The sequence below is a fragment of the Rhinatrema bivittatum genome, chromosome 3, assembly GCF_901001135.1.
Source record: "Rhinatrema bivittatum chromosome 3, aRhiBiv1.1, whole genome shotgun sequence".
NCBI classification, from domain to species: Eukaryota; Metazoa; Chordata; class Amphibia; order Gymnophiona; family Rhinatrematidae; genus Rhinatrema; species Rhinatrema bivittatum.
Window position 1 is genome coordinate 236,640,506 of NC_042617.1, and position 17,931 is coordinate 236,658,436.

At 43.8% G+C, this 17,931-nt stretch overlaps 1 protein-coding gene across 5 annotated transcripts in view; it reads right to left on the reverse strand.

The window, feature by feature from the left end:
- LOC115087300 (two pore calcium channel protein 1-like) overlaps window positions 1-17,931 on the reverse strand; it is a 225,122-nt gene that overhangs the window by 90,132 nt on the left and 117,059 nt on the right. For all 5 annotated transcript variants that reach the window (XM_029594324.1, XM_029594326.1, XM_029594323.1 and 2 more), the window contains one exon: window positions 10,602-10,730. In XM_029594324.1, coding sequence (XP_029450184.1) covers window positions 10,602-10,730 — 129 coding nt within the window. The remainder of the gene's footprint in view (window positions 1-10,601; window positions 10,731-17,931) is intronic.

The window sequence follows — 17,931 nt, forward strand, 5'->3', positions numbered from 1 at the left end:
AAGGAGAGGCTATGCAGTGGTCAAAAGGTGGGGCTTGCCAGAAAATCCAGAACCAAGTTAAGATTCCACAAGGGCACCGGCAACCTCAAGAGAGGACGAAGATGCTTCACCCCGTTTAAGAACCAGGCTACAACCAGATGGGCTGATAAGGGTTCATCATTTACTGACTAATGAAACAGGCAAGAGCCACCACCTGTACCTTCAAGGAATTAAGGACCAAACCCTTACACAATCCATCCTGCAAAAAATTCAAAATGAGTGGGATCTTAACCAAGCGAGGATGAACCTCTTGTTCCTCACACCAAGCCTCAAACACTTACCAAACCCAAACATAGGCTAAGGAAGTGGAGAACTTTTGTGCTCGAAGCAGGGTGGAAATCACAACAGTGGAGTATCCACACTTCAGTAACCGAGCCTTCTCAAGGGCCATACCATAAGACAAAACTGAGTCTGATCTTCATGAAAAATAGGCCCCTGCCACAGCAGATCCCTGTGGACCAGTAATTGGAGAGGAAAGTTCACCAGAAGTCTCTGCAGATTTGCATACCATGACCTTTTGGACGAATCTGGCACCACCAGAAGTACCATCCTCATGTGTCTCTCAATCCTCTGACTCATTCTGCCCAGCATGGACCATGGGAGAAAGGCATATAGAAGCTTGCCTTCTGGCCACTCCTGCATGATGGCATCTATCGTCAAAGACTTCAGATCGCTCCTTCGACTGAAAAAACAAGGAACCTTCGCATTGTGTGATGTTGCCAACAAATCTAGAAACAGGAGGACCCCAGTGGCCTACTATGAACTGGAACATTTTGTTTGATAGTTCCCATTCTCCTGGATCCAGACTGTCTGCTGAGAAAGTCAGCTCTTACATTGTCTTTTCCTGCAATGTGTGAGGTTGAGATCGCCTGAAGATGTACTTCCACCTATTCTATGACTGGGGCTATTTCCTGCAACATTTGGTGGTTCTTGGTTCTCCCCTGGTGATAGATGTAAGCCACAGTCGTCACAGTGTCTGACATTAATTGGACCACTTGACCTGTGGTCGAAGAATTGCAAGCATGCCTATCTATCAGTCAACTGATGCTCCACAGAGACTCTTCTGAACTCCAGCACCCCTGCTCTGTCAACTCCTAACAGTAAGCCCCCCAACCTTGGAGGCTCACATCCGTAAGCACTAGCAGGTCTGGTGTTCATAGGAGAATGCCCTTCCTTAGATGATCCACTTGCAACCACCACTGCAGTTGGGTGCTATCTCTACCGGTAAGTGAAGCCGTATCGAGTAGTCCTGAGATTTTGGACTGCAACATGCAAGCAGTGTGTGCTGAAGAGGATGCATATGCGCCCTTCCCCAAGGCACCACCTCTAAGGTGGGCTGCCATCAACCCGAGCACCTGTAGGTAAGACTAGACCATCGGGCATATTGTTTCTGTCAACAGTGGCACCTGTGTTATCAGTTTCTGAATGCGGATCTCCAGTAGGAACACTCCGCCTTGCTTTATGTTGAAATGAACACAGAGATACTCTAGTGTCAGGGATGGCAGTAGATTGTTTTTGGCCAAGTTCACCACCCAATATAGTTCCTGCAGAAAGGTGATCACCTTGCACGAGACCTGAATACTCTCTTTCATACTTTTGGCCCCAGTTAGCCAATCATTTAAATACGGGTGGACCAGAATGCCATCCTCTCTCAACACTGCCACTACTACTACCATGACTTTGGCTACAACTAAGGGTAGCTCTGGAAACTGACAATGTCATCTCAAAACAGCAAAATGTTTTGATACTCCAGCCAAATGGTAATATGGAGGCCAAATCCAGAGACATAAGAGACTCCCCCAACTGTACTGCCATTATCATCAAGTGTAAGGTTTCCATGTGGAAATGAGTCATTTGCAAATACAGTTGATTCCCTTGAGGACCAGGATGGGGCGAAAGGAACCCTCCTCTTTCTTGGACACAACAAAATAAATGGAGTATCGGCCCATGTTTTCTTGTGACATTGGCACTGGGATCACGGCTCACAGGCTGAGGAACACTGATAACGTACACTCCACTGCTTGTCTCTTCTGCGGAGAGTTGCAGGGAGACACCATGAAAACATCCCGAAGCATAGCCGTCTCTTATCACCTCCAGAACCCACTGGTCCAACGTATTTCAACCTATCTCCAATTAAAAAAAAAAAAAAAAAAAAAAAAGAGAGAGAGAGAAGCAACCCCCTATCTCCTGTTTCTGGGGGTGGGTTGGCACACCTTCATTGAGGGGGGTCGGGGACACTGCCACTCGAGCCTGCACCCTATCTGGGCTGCCTGTGAAGAAAGGACTGAGACTTATCAAAACGTGGAGCCCTCTGAGAAGCTGCTCCTCTGTAGGCTTGAAAACGTTTGAAACCCTAATGCGCGGCCTCGTCTGCTGAACGAGCTTGGCGCCTGCATTTTATCCTCTGGTAAACAAGCAACATGAGACTCACCCCACTTATTGGCCATTTTTTCCAACATACCCACAAAAAAGAGTGATCCTTTGAAATGATATGAGCCATAGCTGATGCCTGTCCGCTAATCACAGAAGCCACCCCTCTGGCAGAAGTGCGGACCAGGTCGCAGACCACATCTGCCAAAGAGGTGACTGCCAGTTCCATCACTGCCCTGGAATTCAATCCAGATTCATCGACTTCCTGAGAGAGAAGCAAGTGTGAGCTACGAAGGAGCAGCAAGAGGCTACCTGCAAATTTATTGCAAGTGCCTCAAAGGCATGCTTAAGGATAGCCTCAATTCTCCTATCCTGCACATCCTTCAATGCTGCACCCCAAGCTACAGGGATAGTCATCCGCTTGGTGACGGCACACACCAGTGCATTCATTTTCAGAAAGTGCAACTATTCTCTCGCTGCCAGATGCTTCCAAGTGCTTCCAAGGCTCATTCCCTTTACAATTAGCTTCCGGGGCACCCCATTCAATATCAATCCATTCTTGAATAGCATCCACAATGGGGAAGTAACATGATGCTTTACGCAAAGAAATTAAAATGGGATTTTTCTTTGGTTCAGACATGGAATCAGCACCCGGCATCCTCAGCATCTTCAATGTCTGGGAAATCAGAGCTGGCAAATCATCTCTTGAAAGAAACGCAATATTGTTCTATACAGCTCCAACCCTGGAGGAATTTCCCCATCTTCCAGGGAGTAAATCACCTTCACCATCTGTGCCATCTGGGTCCCTATCAGTGTGACCCCCAGCAGGTCTAGACATGGTCCGATGCTTACTCACGGCATCAGGTGAGCGGGGATCCGTAGCTTGCGATCCTGAACTTTTAGGTTCGGCCGAGGCCGCTGACTGTGCCTGAAGAAAGGACTGCAGCCCTTGAAAAAATTCCACCCAAGAAAAAAACAGTGTCCTGCGCTCACTGAATTGCCTTCCCCTACTGACGAACCAGTTAGGGGGCCCAAAAACCAGGTGAAATCTCTGGCAGTTTCCTCTCTTGTCCCATTCTGTTATCATGCTGGGAAAGGCTGGGCACAGCAAAATCAGTCAGAGACAATTCTCCCTGAGCCTCCAAGCAGCGCTGACACAAGTTAGAGGGGACTCTAGCCTGTGATGCCTGAATATGACAAGCAGCATAAAGGGTAAGGTGCTTAGGCTTCTTTGCTATCGGCACCATGGATAAACCCCCACTAGCAGCACACTCCCAAAAGCATCTGACAATTGTGCGCCCACACAAGCGAACCTGGACAGAGTGCCCAAAAACAAGTTCTGTCCAATAAGCACATACTACGGACACCCAAAATGTAGATGCCCAATACACAGTCCAGGTAGGCTCCTACCTGGGCATGCAAGCATGAACTGACATTAGATACTGTTTTGCAGTAGACGAAATAGAAAAGTGTGCGAATGCCGCACCCATACACTGTATGGCAGTGCGAATGCTGCACTACCATACAGTGTCTAAGCAAAGCCTGAGAGCAGTGCCAAGCCAAAAAGGCCGCTCAACCCGCCAAGCTGCCATAACTCCCCAAGCTCCCCTAGACAGGAATGAACGTCAGATTGGTGCACTGAGCTTGGAAACCGGAAGGGGAATAGAATCCCTAAAAGTATCTCCCCTTCTTTTATTTTTTTTTTAATATATATTTACTCTTTATCTGAGCTTAGCCCATCCCGGCTGAGTATAGAGTTGGTCTCTGGCTGCAGGGGTAGAGGCAAAAGCCTTCACTGCCATGCTTGGCTTCCTGCACCTTCTCAGCTATTCCTCTATAACTAAAGTCCATGCCAGAAAATCAACTACTGGACTGAGGCACTCTACTGAGGGAGGGATCCGCAGATATCACCTCAGGAAAACTCGATTGAGGGAGGGACCATAAAGTATCACCATAGGAGGGTGGGGCAAATTAATTTCATTTTTTTTTATGCAATCTCCAGTAGGGAGATGCACAACCATCTGCTGGAGATAGGAGAATACTGGTGGGCTGACGTCAGCCAGGCGTAATTCTATCGTGACTTCGCTTCTCCATCTGCTGGTAGAAGTGCATAACCCACTGGTGTAGATTGACCTGTCTGAATGCTAAGAAATACTTATTTTTCATCCTTTGCTGTTCTGAATTCATTGATCCACCAAAGGATGAAAAAGTCAATATTCTATTATAAATAGTGTCTTTTTCAACATGGGAGCAAAGCTGGGAAATTGCTGGCTTCTCTAGTCAAGCACAAACTGGGGGCCAAATATATTGCAGCAGTGCGAGATAAATGGCATAATATATTTAATTCTACTGATGGGCTGCAAAGATTTTTCTGGACTACTCTCAACAACTCTACTCAAAACAGCCTGGGTGGCCCACGCCATTTTTAAGGATGGCGCCGGCTGTCCATTACTCCTATCATGTGACAGGGGCCGGCCAATGGCACGGATACCCTGTCACATGGTAAGGGCAAAGGGCCATCGGCGCCATTTTTATTAGTGGCAGCCGATGGCCCGAGAGCGGGAGATCGCTCCTGGGACTCCCACTGGACCACCAGGTACTTGTAAAAGTTTTTGGGAGGGTCGGGAGGGTGGGGGGAAGCTAAGGGATCCGTTTTAAAGGGTCAGGGTGGGTTTAGGGTTTTTTTGTTTGCCGTTTTTCCCGCCCTCCCCCCAAAACGATAAGAGAACCCCATGAACAATTTCGTGGGGTTTTCCTATTGGTTTCGGGGAGCCCCCGATTTCTGACTACTTTCAAAATATCGTACGATATTTTCAATCGTCAGAAGCACGATTCACATCCCTACTGGCTAGTATCCAAACACTAAGTAGATCCCATGCCACTGATGCCATGAACAGCAGTGGCTATTCCCTAAGTCAACTTGATTAATAGCAATTATTGGACCTCTCCTCCAAGAACATATCAAAACCCAGCTACACTAACTGCGCTAATCAAATCCTCTGGCAGCAGATTCCAGAGCTTAATTGTACATTGAGTGAAAAAAAACTTTCTCCGATTAGTTTTAAATGTGCTACTATATAACTTCATGGAGTACCCCCTAGTCCAGGGGTGGGCAATTCCAGTCCTTGAGGGCCACAAACCTGTCGAGGTTTTAGGATATCCTAATGAATATGCATGACATAGATTTGCATACAACTGAGGCAGAGTGCATGCAAATCTCTCATATGCATATTCATTAGGGATATCCTAAAAACCAGACTGGTTTGTGGCCCTCGAGGACCGGAACTGCCCACCCCTGCCCTAGTCCATCTATTAACTGAAAGAGTAAATAACTGATTCACATTTACCCGTTTTATACCTCTCATGATTTTAAAGACCTCTATCATATCCCCAATAGTCATCGCTTCTCCAAGCTGATTTCCTCATAGGGGAATTGTTCAATCCCCATTATCATTTTGGTCACCTTTCTCTGTACCTTCTCCATCGTAACTATATCTTTTTTGAGTTGCGGCGACCAGAACTGTACACAGTACTCAAGGTGTGGTCTCACCATGGACCGATACAGAAGCATTATGACATTTTCCGTTTCATTCACTATTCCTTTCTAATAATTCCTAACATTGTTTGCTTTTTTGACTGTCACAGCACATTGAGCCAATGATTTCAATGTATTATCCACTATGACGCCTAGATCTTTTTCTTGGATGGTAGCTCATAATATGGAACCTAACATCATGTAACTACAGCAAGGGTTATTTTTCCCTATATGCAACACCTTGCACTGTCCACATTAAATTTCATCTGCCTTTTGGATGCCCAATCTTCCAGTTTCACAAGGTCCTCCCTGCAATTTATTACAATCCACTTGTGATTTAACTTCTCTGAATAATTTTGTATCATCTGTAAATTTGATTACCTCACTTGTCATATTTCTTTCTAGATCATTTATAAATATAGTTAAAAGCACTGGTCCAAGTACAGATAGCAAAGAGAAAGCTGGAAACTACAGGCCAGTTAGCCTCATTTCAGTGGTGGGAAAATTAATGGAGACTCTACTAAGGAAAGGCTAGTGAACTATCTACAAGCCCGTGGGTTGCATGATTGGAGAAAACATGGTTTTACCAGAGGAATGTCATATCAAATGAATCTGATATGACTAGAGAATTAGATCAAGCATGAGCACTGGATGTGGTTTACTTGGATTTCGGCAAAGATTTTGATATGGCCCCAATTAGCAGGCTCATAAAAAAACATGAGAAGCTTGGGAGTAGGTCCCGAAATGGGGGAAAGGATTAAAAATTGGTTGATTGACATACAACGGTGTGTAATAGGAAATGGAACATACCCTGCAGAGAAAACTGTGATAACTGGAGTGCCTCAAGGATATTTTTCTTTTTGCCATAATCTTTTTATTGATTTTCTAACACAATACAAATATAAATATGTACTCTACAAAGAACAGCCTTTTTTTTATTGTTTTTTTTTTTTTTTTTACAATCTTATACCAACCTACCCTTCCCTGTGACTCAAAAGATGGCAAGTCCAAAGACACATGAGTAACTTATTACATCAACATTTGCAGAAGAACTGGGCAAGACTCATCTCAATCAAGAACTCCAACATGAATGATGTGTAGAAACAAACTGTTTCTGTAATCCCAAAGGTAAGTGTTATGTTTTGTAAGTGTGAACCCCTGGGCTGAAGTGAGAGGTGTCTCCGCCCACAGGGAGGAGCCCTGTGAGCCTCACTGTCGGTAGGCGTGACCTCAGACACAGCTGTAAATAGACTCTTTATTGAAGGAAGAGAAAGGCATAACCCAGAGCGGGGAATGCAGTAAAGTGCAGTCTTGGCCAGAAGGGTATACCCACAGGTGATACCTCAGATGTGAAGATCCGGTAGTGGCCCGCAGAGCGGGGTACGCCAGAGATGTGTCTCAGTAATGGTAGTGAGAAGGTTGTCAGAGGTGCAGGAACCCTGATGAGGTTCATGTAGCAGTGGTGCGGTAATGACCTGCAGGCAGGGTATACCGAAGTGGTTCCTTCTGGGATGAAGCGGTAGTGGCCCGAGGCACGGGGTACACCGTAGAGGATCCCACAAAGAGGTTAGGAAGTTGAAGTCCATAGAAAAGGTACTCACAGTAGGTAGTTCCAGGAGAAATCCCAGGAAGCGGGACAGAAAGCAGTCCAAGGCAGAAGGTCCTCCGAGGAGTGGATGACCAGAGATGAAGGAGAGTCCCCGAGGAGCGGGTACCTAGATTGTCTCACGCCAAATGTTGAATGTGAAACTGGAAGTCCATGGAGTGGAATTCAGCAAGAGGGAAATCCTTGCTAACTCGTCTAAGCGAAGAGCCAGCCAGCTTAAGTACAATGGATGGGTGATGTCATCCGGAGGGGACGCCCCCGAAGTTCCCGCCATGACATATACAAAGGTGGCCCATGTGTGTGCGCGCCTAAGTAATTTCTGGGGTAAGATGGCGGTTGGCAGCGCCCATGCCGTCCTGGGAACGCCAGACTGGTCGGCGGTGGTTGGCGGAGGCCACCATTCTCCCAAAGGATGATAATGCAGCAAAACATGAGGTGAGCATTAGTGGTCGCAGCCGTCTGCGACAGATGGGCGTAACAATAAGGGAGAAATAAAAGCATCACATATCCTGAAAACCCGACTGGCTGTGGGGTCCCCAGGACAGCTTTGGGAAGCCCTGATATAGGATAAATTTGAGATCAAATGGGGCCACTAGCTGTTTCTCTAATGTCAAATCAGTATAATGTGTGTATTCTCCAATCCAGTCTTACTGTGTGTGGGGCAAACAAGCCAGATTGTACAATTTGATATTCAGAATCCAAAACCCATCGGATTTTAGAACCATTAATTGTGTAATATTAAGCTTCGCCTTTTCAGTCTCCAAAAACCTTGAGAACAGATCCGCAAGATCTGCTTTATGTCTTTCCAGTGGAGAAAGACACAACCAGCAGGAAAAAGGACATGATAATGCCCCTGTACAAGTGTTCAGGCCTCATGAGAGTGCTATGTTATGCTCTGGAGACTCTCTCAAAAAAGACAAAAAAAGGTTAGAAGCTTTCTAGGGAAAGACAACCGAAAGACTAGACCTAAATATGTATATACTGGAGGAGAGGGGAGAGATAATACAGAATTTTTTAAATACCTGAAAGGTAAAACTTGGCAGCTGGGGGGAGGCGGTGGCAAGATGGCTGCATGAACGGAGACACCTAGAGTTGTTCATCTTACCTTCGTTACTTTTGTCAAGATTTCCTTATTATGGCACCCAAGAGAATATGAAAGAGGTCAGGGTTTATCCTACTGAAACCCTTTACCTTGAGGGACAGCATTTGATTACCTCCTCTGTGTCTCCATCCACCAGTGCTGCCGGCAGTCCAGTCCCCATTGAGAGTTACGGCGGAGGAACGCTGGTCTCTCCGGGGGAAGAGGTATCTCTCAGTCCCCAGCTTCAAGCATTGCTGCCGGCAATCGGACATGATGCTCCTTTGTCGATTTCCGTGGCACAGAGTGATGACTCACAAGCCACGTGGGACGGGGGTCGTTGAGCAGCAAGATTTGAATAATTTGGCTGCTCAGTCTAGTTTGGTTCAGGAGCGTGGAAATTTCTCTAGGCGGCTTGAATTTCTGGAGAATTCTTCTAGATGTCTGAATTTATGTTTATTAAATTTTCCCAAGATTATGGGTGAACTTACTATTATGAAACTAAGAAGATATTTCATGAATATTTTGAAATTTCCCACTGATGCTTTGCCATCAATTAATAAGGTAATTTTTCTTCCTGTTTCTATATGTTCTAATTTGCTTTCTCTTAATCTGTCTCAACTTCTTGTAACATCGGGATACGAAATAATTGAGTATGCAACATTACTTGTTTCCTTACTATTTTTTACAGAAATAGTGATATAAGTAAGGTCATGCCATCTTATTTTCAAAATTTAGATTCTGAATTTCATGGTCAGAAAATCTGTGTTTTTCCTGATTTATCTAGGTTTACTCAGGCGTGGAGGAGAGGGCTTCTTATGCTTAGACAGGAGATACTGACATTGGGGGCTTCCTTTACACTACAATACCTCTGTAAATATCATTAAATATTCTGATAATTATATCTTTTTCTCTCCTAAGCAACTTAGATCTTTTATTGATGCAAAAAAGAATAACTTTTTCTCCTGTCCCCTCTGATTAGCAACAGGCTTGATTTTGTTTCAGAGTGATTTTCACTGCTACTAGTCACATGGTAGGAGCAATGGACGGCCAGCGCCATCTTGTGCTCCTACCATGTGACAGGGGCCAACCAATGGCACTGGTAGCCCCTGTAACATAGTAAGGGCAAAAGCTATCAGCGCCATTTTGAATACCGGCAGCCAACGGCCCGGCCCGAGTGCAGGAGATCGCTCGAAGACCCCCGCTGGACCACCAGGGACTTTTGGCAAGTCTTGGGGTGTCAGTAGGGTGGGGGTTTATTCGTTAGTGATACGTTGTGTTCGTGGGGGTTCGCCATACGTTTCATGACCCCCACGAATACAACGAATATGGCATATACATTGCAGATTGCCAATACGTTGCAAACGAATGCACACCCCTAATGGATGTAACCTGCATTGAGCCACAGTTTCTACCCTTAACAGAAGGAATGGGGTAACCTTCATGGAATGACAGTTACTTCCCTAAACAACTTGCTGGGCAGACTGGATGGACCATTTTGGTCTTTATCTGCTGACATTTACTATGTTACTATGTGACAACCTGCTCCATTGGGTCAGACTGCAGACTAGTTGAAAGCTAAGATGTTGCCTATTTAAGTGCAAAGTTTAAGAAAATTCCACCTGGAATCAAAAAAAAATTCAAAATGAAGAGTGTGAATGCTCATGTCTGCCTCAGTACTTGCCATCTTGTTTCCAGATTCATTGATTTCATAAAGGGCCAGCTACCCTAAAGGTTAAATTCCAGAGCCATGGTATAAAAGCTGTCTGACAATTAAGACATTTTATTTAGCTCTTATGTCACCAATTCATATCACATTATATTCTATGAAGTAAAATATGAGAAGTCAATGAGTAGTTTGGCATAATGGGATTTAGGTTATATTGCATCAAACATGGAGAAATCAAAAGTAAAGACATAGCCCTAATATTGCTGTACATTATTAGACAAAAGAAAAATATGACACAACTTACCACTATGGTGGCCATGACACAGATGTTCTTCGTATCCTTCCAAAACACATCACGGGGTGTGACTTTCCCAAAATGCGCAAGTCGGCCAGAAAATGCAAGAAGACATACTACTTCTATCAATGATGTTGCCTGAATATCAAACACAAGGGCAGCAAAAACAATGGTTACGGTCCCTTAGTTTTTACTACCATGTGCCTTCTCCCTCCCCTCCCCTCCTCCCCAATTATTTAACAGAGGAGGAAAATGAAGATGATGCAAGGCATTACTGGGCATGCAGAAGCCATAGGATTTCCTGTTCATAAAACAGGCCTGGTGAAAGGCTTAAGCTCCTGGCCCCCTGCCTCCAGGGAACAGCTGAAACTAAATTATCTCCAAATCAAAAGATAGGAAAAGCAATATTTCACATAAGAGCAGAAAGTCCTCTTTTTCTTTTTATTGAGAAAGAATAAATGAAATGACATTTGGTAATCCAAATGTTGTTTAGCTCTTTGGGTGCCCAGGCATTTGATTCGATAATGTATTTCTCTTACATCATAACAAGCAGCTAGAACCAATTAACAGATAAGAGATTTTCATTATGCATTTTCCTTGATTAATATCCTTATCCCTGTTACTATGCCCTGGACCCAATCATGGGTCAGGTTTACAACCCCCACCCCCCCACCAATCTTGAACTGATTTGGCAATTTCATCATATAGCCATAGCGCGCCTCCCCACATTCTGCCATTTTAGAGACTTTAAGGCCACGTATCTCTTATGCCTCCATTTTGGATAACCACATTACTACAAATTCAGATTTACCAAAAAATATGTTGTTTGATTATTCAACCCTTCTGAGACTCAAAATTAATTCAAGAAAAATTTTCATCCAAGCAAAAAATGTTTTTAAGAGAGTAGTGGTTATTTCATAAAATTGAATCAAAGGGTACCATCCAGGTTTCCCCCATTCTTTTTCTAATCACGAACATACCATCACCACCCTTATTGTTTTTTTAAATATTTTTTCAAAATTCAAAAACTTAATTCAACATACTTCAGTTTAATTGTTGTTTTGTAAAAATGGGAATTGTCCACACACTAGTGTCTACATAGCCTTAGCAATCCTTATGTCGAGATGATTCATGATGACAAAATGTCCCATAGTTATGCATACACAAATTAATAAGGCTTAGTCAAATGGACACTGTTAAATTGCTTATCAAAAATTGCTTCATGAGACTTAATTCCGTTGTTTAAACAGTCAAAATTGAAGAAGTAATACTTAGCTGAATGAACGCTGATGAAAATAAGCTGGATAGGACGCTGAACAAAATTACTTGGTAGTAGGGACGATTGGGTTCGGCTGGGGGGGGGGGGGAATCTGATGGTTAGAGATGGAATCGGAACCGATCCCAATTCACATCACTAATTTTTTTTAGTGAGGCCCGCGCCGATAAAAAAAAAAAAAACCACCCTGACCCTTTAAAATTACCCCCTTAGCCTCCCCCACTCTCCCGACCCCCCCCAAAACTTTTTACACATACTTGGTGGGCCAGGGGGACCGCGGGGAGCGATCTCCCGTTTCCAGGCCATCAGCTGCGCTAAAAAAAATGGCGCCGATGGCCCTTTGCCCTTACCATGTGACAGGGTATCCGTGCCATTGGCCGGCTCCTGTCACATGGTAGGAGCACTGGATGGCCGGCGCCATCTGGCACTGGCCATCCAGTGCTCCTACCATGTGACAGGGGCCGGCCAATGGCACGGATACCCTGTCACATGGTAAGGGCAAAGGGCCATCGGCGCCATCTTTATGAGTGGCAGCTGATGGCCCGAGAGCAGGAGATCGCTCCCCGCGCCCTCCCCCCCCCCCGGACCACCAGGTAATTTTAAAAGGTTTTGGGGGGGGGGGTCGGGAGGGTGGGGGAGGCTAAGGGGGTCGGTTTAAAGGGTTGGGTGGGTTGTTTGGTTTTTTTTTTTATCGGGCCATCGGCACCATTTATATTAGTGGCAACCAAAATGGCACCAATGGCCCGAGAGCGGGAGATCGCACCAGGACACCCCCCCCCCCCCCCCCACTGGACCACCAGGTAATTTAACATTTTGGGAGGGTTAGGGATTGGTTTTAAAGGGTCGGAGTGGGTTTAGGGGTTGTTTTGGTGTGCCGATTTTCCCACCCTCCCCCCAAATAATTCCCGTGCCCAATTTAACGATTTTTGACGATAAATCGGGGGAATTTGTATTGTATCGCGCACTCTAACGATTTTTGACGATTTAAAAATTATCTGACGATTTTTTTAAATCATCAAAAAACGATTCACATCCCTCCCTACTTGGTAGCACTCTTTCCCAACATGGCCAGGTTTAGAAATTGATTCTTCATCAGGGGTAACAATTCACCAAATAACCAAACACATCTCTGTTTTCTCACGGAGCTATACTGGAAGCTTCATATATACAGCTTTATCCGTTCTCCGCTCACTCCCGGAGTGCTGTGATAAACTTCTTTCAAAATGGCAGACAACAGTTCCCATTCATGGCGTCCTTTTTTTAAAGGGACTAAACCATGTGACCCCACAATAACGTCAATGGCAACAATGTATACCATATCACAAATAGCAGAAAACACAATCATAACAGGGATGACCAGTTTACCAGGTCATTTAAACCCTTAGGGTGTTCTGTTTTTAATTTATAATTCCAAAATTGTTCTCTGTAGTTTAGAAGAGAAATATCTGCAAATGGGGCAGGCTCATAACCTTGTCGATGACAGTCCATTTTAAATCTTCAAACACATGCCCTCGTTCAATACAGTGGCTGACCAAAGGTGCAGAGAGGATGTTGTTATTAATCCTTGATCTATGTTCTATAATTTGTAATTTAACAATAGACAGGAACAATCTATTGATGTATCAGTTTCCATCCTAGGGCATGTAAAAATGGACTCCTAGTGAGTCAATTCTTCCGCATACATCGACTATGTTCTTATGTTGAGGAATTCAAAAGAATCGTATGATTTGGCCACACATTTTTTGGAATGTGGGTATCCAATATTGGCAATACGGACTGCTTATAAAAGGGCGTTATATTCACCTAGGTCCTCTTTGTTGGAATATCAGGCTAAATGTTTAATGTCCCAGAACGTTTGCGTATTACAGCAAACAGATAAGTTCTCAGCAATTGTACAAAGTATTCACCATCATTGGAATATTCTAGTTATATTCAGTGTTTTTTGAGGAGCCATTAATATTTTTCAGAACAGAACCTCGTCTCTCCAGCCTGTCTTACCCATACTTGCCCTGTCTCATCAGTTTCTCATCTTGTCCCTGTTCTCTCCTTGGACTGACTCCTGGATATGACCCTTGCCTGGACATTGACTACTCTTGCTTGCTGCCCACCTCTGGACTTTCTATCACTCTGAAAGACTCTTGGCATGCTGAACCCTGGAACCCAAGGGCTCAACATGTGGGGAAAGGGGCTGGTAAAGGTAAAGCTCCTGACCAGTCTCATCCCAGGGTACATCCACTAGCTGTTGGTGTGGGTTCAGGGGGTTCGCTCCCTAGGTCCATTCCCATCATACATTGCTGAGGCCTTGTATCCGGCAAATTTGGCTGCCCTGCAGATGATTCCAGGCCTGGTTCAACACAGCAAGGTATCTGTTGCGTCCGGTCTTCGACGGCTTCGCCCCACCTACCTCTCTCTCTACTTGCGGCTCCTCCCACTCACCTTGGACTGATGGCCACCGCGGCGTCTGTTTGCTGACCTCTCCAGTGTCCCCGGACCGGCTTTGGTGCTGCCTCCCGCCATGCTCCTTCAAGGTATCTCTAGGGTGTGCGCGTGCATGCCGCCCTCTTCTTTATTTCCAGGTTGGCGTGAACCTCAGGGGCGTCCCACTGTTTTGACGTCACGACTCCAGGGTATATCTGCCTACATTTACTAGCTCATAAGAACATGCCATACTGGGTCAGACCAAGGGTCCATCAAGCCCAGCATCCTGTTTCCAACAGTGGCCAATCCAGGCCATAAAAACCTGGCAAGTACCCAAAAACTAAGACTATTCCATGTTACCGTTGCTAGTAATAGCAGTGGCTATTTTCTAAGTCAACTTAATTAATAGCAGGTAATGGACTTCTCCTCTAAGAACTTATCCAATCCTTTTTTAAACACAGCTATACTAACTGCACTAACCGCATGCTCTGGCAAAAAATTCCAGAGTTTAATTGTGCGTTGAGTAAAAAAGAACTTTCTACGATTAGTTTCAAATGTGCCACATGCTAACTTCATGGAGTGCCCCCTAGTCTTTCTATTATCCGAAAGAGTACATAACCGATTCACATCTACCCAATCTAGACCTCTCATGATTTTAAACATCTCTATCATATCCCCACCTCAGCCGTCTCTTCTCCAAGCTGAAAAGTCCTAACCTCTTTAGTCTTTCCTCATAGGGGAGCTGTTCCATTCCCCTTATTTTGGTAGCCCCTCTCTGTACCTTCTCCATCGCAATTATATCTTTTTTGAGATGCGGCAACCAGAATTGTACACAGTATTCAAGGTGCGGTCTCACCATGGAGCAATTCAGAGGCATTATGACATTTTCCGTTTTATTCACCATTCCCTTTCTAATAATTCCCAACATTCTGTTTGCTTTTTTGACTGCTGCAGCACACTGAACCGACGATTTCAATGTGTTATCCACTATGATGCCTAGATCTCTTTCTTGGGGTGTAGCACCTAATATGGAACCTAACATTGTGTAACTATAGCATGGGTTATTTTTCCCTATATGCATCACCTTGCACTTATCCACATTAAATGTCATCTGCCATTTAGATACCCAATTTTCCAGTCTCACAAGGTCTTCCTGCAATTTATCACAATCTGCTTGTGATTTAATTACTCTGAACAATTTTGTATCATCTGCAAATTTGATTATCTCACTCATCGTATTTCTTTCCAGATCATTTATAAATATATTGAAAAGTAAGGGTCCCAATACCGATCCCTGAGGCACTCCACTGCCCACCCCTTCCCCTGAGAAAATTGTCCATTTAATCCTACTCTGTTTCCTGTCTTTTAGCCAGTTTGCAATCCACGAAAGGACATCGCCACCGATCCCATGACTTTTTACTTTTCCTAGAAGCCTCTCATGAGGAACTTTGTCAAACGCCTTCTGAAAATCCAAGTTTACTACATCTACCGGTTCACCTTTATCCACATGTTTATTAACTCCTTCAAAAACGTGAAGCAGATTTGTGAGGCAAGACTTACCTTGGGTAAAGCCATGCTGACTTTGTTCCATTAAACCATGTCTTTCTATATGCTCTGTGATTTTGATGTTTAGAACACTTTCCACTATTTCTCCTGGCACTGAAGTCAGGCTAACCAGTCTGTAGTTTCCTGGATCGCCCCTGGAGCCCTTTTTAAATATGGGAATTACATTAGCTATCCTCCAGTCTTCAGGTACAATAGATGATCTTAATAATAGTTACAAATTTTTACTAATAGGTCTGAAATTTTATTTTTTAGTTCCTTCAGAACTCTGGGGTGTATACCATCCGGTCCAGGTGATTTACTACTCTTCAGTTTGTCAATCAAGTCTACCACGTCTTCTATGTTCACTGTGATTTGATTCAGTCCATCTGAATCATTACCCATGAAAACCTTCTCCAGTACGGGTACCTCCCCAACATCCTCTTCAGTAAACACCGAAGCAAAGAAATCATTCAATCTTTCCGCGATGGCCTTATCTTCTCTAAGTGCCCCTTTTACCCCTCAATCATCTAACGGTCCAACTGACTCCCTCACAGGCTTTCTGCTTCGGTTATATTTTAAAAAATGTTTTTACTGTGAGTTTTTGCCTCTACGGCCAACTTCTTTTCAAATTCTCTCTTAACCTGTCTTATCATTGTCTTACATTTAACTTGCCAGTGTTTATGCATTATCCTATTTTCTTCTGTTGGATCCTTCTTCCAATTTTTGAATGAAGATCTTTTGGCTAAAATAGCTTCTTTCACCTCCCCTTTTAAACATGCCGGTAATCGTTTTGCCTTATTTCCACCTTTCTTAATGTGTGCAATACATCTAGACTATGCTTCTAGAATGGTATTTTTTTAACAATGACCATGCCTCTTGCACACTTTTTACTTTTGTAGCTGCTCCTTTCAGTTTTTTTCTAACAATTTTTCTCATTTTATCAAAGTTTCCCTTTTGAAAGTTTAGCACGAGAGCCGTGGATTTGCATACTGTTCCTCTTCCAGTCATTAATTCAAATTTGATCATATTATGATCACTATTGCCAAGCGGCCCCACCGTTACCTCTCATCAAATCCTGTGCTCCACTGAGAATTAGATCTAAAATTGCTCCCTCTCTCGTCGGTTCCTGAACCAATTGCTCCATAAAGCTATCATTTATTCCATCCAGGAACGTTATCTCTCTGGCATGTCCCGATGATACATTTACCCAGTCAATATTGGGGTATTTGAAGTCTACAAAACCAATTACAGTTAATGTCAATATACAATGTGTTTGTATCTCAGACAAACACGTTGTGAGCAAAAATTATTTTAACCTTCTATGTGCTAAATTTCATTCAGTTTGTATATAGGACCATCATAACACCCACGGTTGACAAGCAAGTTAACCTGTATTTCTAACCGCTATGGGTGATGTTTAATCATCAGTCCCAATCTATCAAAACTCTTTTACTGAAAAATCATTTTTTTGTTTTTTTGTAATTTTTCTAAAATTAATGTGGAACGGTATTTCCCTTGTTTACTGGTGGTACTACCGTGCTTCGGATATACAATTACTTGAAAGCTGTCCAGTCCGACATATGTTTCGCAGAGCTACTGCTTCAGGGACTATATGGACGTGATTCTCCTGAAATATCCACTAAGAAATCTAATTTATCGTATCCACATTGTATTTTGTCTTTGCAAGTTTTACTCTAGAAAAGGAATTCAAACATTTTATCGCACATATTCTTTAGAAAAAATGCCACACTTCCCAAGGGTTTGTTTGAAAACGCAACTCACCAAACCTTGCTGCCTTTTCCTCTTGTCGGCGTCTGAACGAAGAGACCGCGAGATCAGTACTGATGATATGTGAATTGTCATGCTACACCTGGATGTCAGACATACCTAATGAAATAGTGCTCACATGAAGTGAATCCACTCTATTTCCTTATTAAGCCCATACGTAGTCACTGTTTGTAGTTGATGAATCCACCTTTGTTCACATTGACAGAGCCGTTTAATCCTGTCACCTCATCTCCAATGTGCTGAAACTATTTCTAAAATGGTCCATTGAATTTCAGAATACTGATGATTATATTCTTTGAAATGCGCTACAAG